The sequence below is a fragment of the Mus caroli genome, chromosome 16, assembly GCF_900094665.2.
Source record: "Mus caroli chromosome 16, CAROLI_EIJ_v1.1, whole genome shotgun sequence".
NCBI classification, from domain to species: Eukaryota; Metazoa; Chordata; class Mammalia; order Rodentia; family Muridae; genus Mus; species Mus caroli.
The window spans coordinates 55133243-55137391 of NC_034585.1; the positions used below are offsets into that span (position 1 = coordinate 55133243).

General features: G+C 34.4%; 1 protein-coding gene across 1 annotated transcript; it reads right to left on the reverse strand.

Annotated features, from left to right (window-relative positions):
* Positions 1–808: 808 nt before the first annotated feature.
* On the reverse strand, positions 809–1735 carry LOC110311884 (olfactory receptor 5K3-like). Its single transcript, XM_021185463.1, has one exon. The coding sequence runs from the start codon at positions 1733–1735 to the stop codon at positions 809–811; it is 927 nt and encodes a 308-aa protein (XP_021041122.1).
* Between the last annotated feature and the right edge of the window lie 2414 nt (positions 1736–4149).

Consider the following 4149-nt stretch of genomic DNA (forward strand, 5'->3'; position numbering starts at 1 on the left):
TTGAACATAACATATCTGTCTTAGATTTATGCTATGAACATACCAGCAGTTAGTGACAGTTTTTCGTTACCTAATTCACACAAACTAAAGAATGAGTATGCATAACAGAAAAGCTTTGTTAATGAATATATTTAGTAGATGGAATGATGTATTGCTGACTAAATAATTTCCTGAAATATAATGTCTTTAGGAATTTCACCAGAAAGAGCATCATTTTAAACTGCATGTTAACAAGCCCTTAGAATACAAATAGTCATCTTCATAGGATGAGATTATATATGCCAAATGTGAAATCCTCTTAATAAGAGATTATATACTGTGTGAATGAATGTTCATATTTATAGTATCTTAAAGAGCTAAAGTATGATGAAACAAACATCACTTTCAAACGGTAAGTTTGTTGACCAACAATGGTATGATTGAAATAAAGGAATTATATTTGGGAATTTGACATCTTCCTGAGACTTGTACTCGTTACATTTTGGAAATGAGAAATTTCACACTATTGAGGTGAAGATTATTTTATATATACACTAAATTTTCTCCTTCAATTTTTTGGATATGTCAAAAACTGTCATGTTCATGAATAGTCTTAGCAGTTCAAATTGGTTCCAGTTCCTCAAATATAAGAATTATGTTATACCAGCATATTTCTATTCAAAATAATTCGATTCAAACAGCTTAATAGTTACAGTTTTTTCTTTTATCATTTTCAACATTCTTCGTACAGGTAGTTATAGAGAATTATAATATCTAGTGGAAATAAATTGTCCAAGGGAGAAGATCCTTGTTTTACAACATTATAAAATCATCCTTTGTTTATTGTTCTTTTAATCACATTAATTACTTCCTTATTTCTCAGACTGTAAATAAAGGGGTTTAATAAAGGAATTACCAGAGTATAAAAAATAGCAACAGGCATGGCTTCATCTCCTCCTTTGATAGAACCTGGTCGAATATATGTGTAGAGAAGAGACCCATAGAATATTGACACAGACAGAAAGTGGGATGCACAAGTAGATAAAGCTTTGCTTCTTCCCTCTCTGGACTTCATTGTGAATATAGTATAAAGGATGCAGAAATAAGAAATAAGGACTATAGTAATGGAAAAAGTTTGAACTGAACCAGCAACCATGAGCATCATCAGTTCATTGATATAAGGGTCAACACATGAGAGTCTGTATAGGGGAAGGACATCACAAAAGAAGTGCTTGATTACATGAGACCTGCAGAAAGTTAACCTGAACAAGAACCCTATGTGAATCATGGAATGTAGGTTTCCTGCTATGTAGGCTCCTGTGGTCATTTGAAGGCAGAGCTTTGTGGACATCATGGTGTGGTACTGCAGTGGTTTGCATATGGCCACATAGCGGTCATAGGCCATTGCTGCCAGAAGAAAGGAGTCTGCAGTTTCAGCAAGACAGAGAAAATAGAACTGTACCATACATTCACAGAGAGAAATCCTTCTGTCCACAGAAAAGAAGTTCTCTAGCATCTTGGGAGTGATGGCACAGGAGCAGCAGGAGTCCATCAGAGCCAGGTTGCCCAGAAAGATGTACATGGGTGTGTGGAGACGAGGCTCCATGTAGATTATGGCCACCAGCCCAAGATTCCCCACCATGGTGACCAGATAGATGGCAGAGAACACCAGGAACAGAAGTATCTTCAAGTCTGGGTGATCTGAGAATCCTATGAGGATGAACTCTGTTGTCAAGGAGTAGTTTTCTTCAGTCATCTTCAGCTCCTTTGTTTACAAGGGACCAGGATGTCAGATGGAAACTGTGATCAGACCATTTACTCATTTAATAAATAGTAATAAAATAATAATGATAATTTTCTGTAGTAGAATATTTCATTCTGTAAACTCTACCCCCTGCCTCTATAATGTTTTCTGTACTTTGGGATTCTTTTTATCCCTATAGAGTCAACATCGTTGAAATTCCCAGGATCTTTTAAATAATCTTGGGGTGTACTTAAGGTTTAAAAAGAATATTGTTTTACATGTATATAAAGATATCATGTAGATTTAATGTACCCAAATTTATTTTATTGGCCAGAAATAATTCTAGTGTTAATTTATTTTTGGTTTCTTAATATACACTTCAATCAATTATCATGCAATATGAAGATGACATTTTTATTTGTTGTTTTGTAGGAGAAAAATTTTAGAAAAGGATCATAGAATGATGAGATATAGGTCAATTGGTAGAATGAGTGCTTATTCTACATGAAACCGTAGATTCCATCCCCAGAGCCTCAGAAGGAAGGAAGGCATGATGGTCTATGCTTGACTATAGAGCACTCATAAGGTACCGTCACAGAGACCAGAACGTCAAGATCACCCTCTGCCTCAGAGTGACTGAAGTCTAGCCTGGAATGCTTGAGACTTTGTCTTAGAAGTAAAGAACTAAAGAGGCCTTAGTAAAAAATTCATGTTAAATTAATGTATAGTAGAGATGTGAAATATCAAAAAAAAAAAAACCTAAGGGCTGTATAGCAATTCATCTTCAATTAAATCACCTTAGAACGACGAAGGAAATGTTCCTAGATTATCATTCTTGTTTGCTTTAAATAACAATCATTCTCCTAACTTTATTCTCATTGTGATTTCCCCCCCCAGATATCTAACTCTCTCTCTCTCTCTCTCTCTCTCTCTCTCTCTCTCTCTCTCTCTCTCTCTCTCTCTCTCTCTCTCTCTCTCTCTCTCTCTCTCTCTCTCTGATAAGGAACATTTTAGTAGCAACACTACTCAGTAAAAGTTTAATTCAGATTTTCAGGCCATGCTGACCTAATTTGCTGTATTAGGATTTATCAAAACTGTGAGCAAAATTCACCTGAATTAATTCTACCCTAGATTCATTGCCTGGGTTCAGTGCCCTTGTTCCTGAATCCTAATTACAATCTTGAGAGAACTCTGCTTTGTACGCATGATTATTGCTTTAAGAAGAGTATATAAGGAAAGATGCAAAGTCAACAGCTTAAGCAATAGGTATTTCTTCTCTATATCTTCCTTGTTCCTCAAAATGTTATATGATTTTTTTCAGCACATAAGCTAATAAAGCTAACTTACCAGTAAACATGAGTTTTTAATATTTGGATAGAGAAATATAAATTCTAGGAAAATTTACGAAACTAATTTTTTTTTGCATTAAAGGTCCATTTCATGTGATTTATGTTGCAGTAGAATATATTGACTAGTCATACTAATTTGATGTTCAAAATGGGTTTCTCTTTACATAATGAACGCAACCAGAGGTAGTCAGCAGAAATTTCATTGTTGTAATAACTAAATGCAATTCCTATAGTTAAGAAAAGCAAAAATAAGGTTTAATGTGTAGGTCTATGCTATTACAGAATACTTGTAATCTTTCCTATACAAAGTTATCTTGTCAGAAAATCACAGAATATCTTTGCCTTATTCTGCTTTCAGATGCAATTTACTTATGAGAAGAGCTATGCATATTATGGAGGTGTTAAAATTTAAGACGATAAAAACTATAGAAAATCAGAGAAATTAATTTGTTTTTAGTATAAAAAAAATCCCTCAGTGAAATGTTGACACCTCTTTTCCTTGAGCTTACCAAGTTTTTAGTGGAGGAGTTACTTCATGGTGGTGATCTCAGAGTTCATGAATATATAAGTATCTTGTTGGAGTTCAGATTGTGAAAAGTAAAGATGATCTAACATCAGCCTTAGATATGTCCATCACACAGCACAGTTATAATGTCTCAAGAAATCCTAAAGGAATTTCCCTGTACTGCAGTCCATTCTCTTGAGAGATTAACCCTTAAACCACACAAACCACTTGAATGTACTTAACAGTATCTTGTGAGTCAATGGTGTAAAGCAAATTAGGTCAAGTTTGTTTGAAGAAATCTTTCATACCTGTAACTAACTGAATTGATTTTTATAGTTCATTTCATAATTGTGTGCATAAAAGTTTAAGCAGTGTATATAATATAAGAGTGTGCTTCACTGGAAAAAAATGGTCACTTTTTCTTCCTAGAATGTATCAATTACAAATATCTTCTTGTTTAGGAGTGGGATTTTCTGTCAATTTCCCCTTCTCAGTCAAGGGATTTTTTCTGATTTGTCCTATGTAGGTCATTTGTGTGCAGTCATACTTGTGGGGAGTTCCCTTGTGCATCA

Coding starts and splice junctions, on each gene's coding strand:
- LOC110311884 (XM_021185463.1), bottom strand. CDS start 1,735: ATGACTGAAGAAAACTACTCCTTGACAACAGAGTTCATCCTCATAGGA.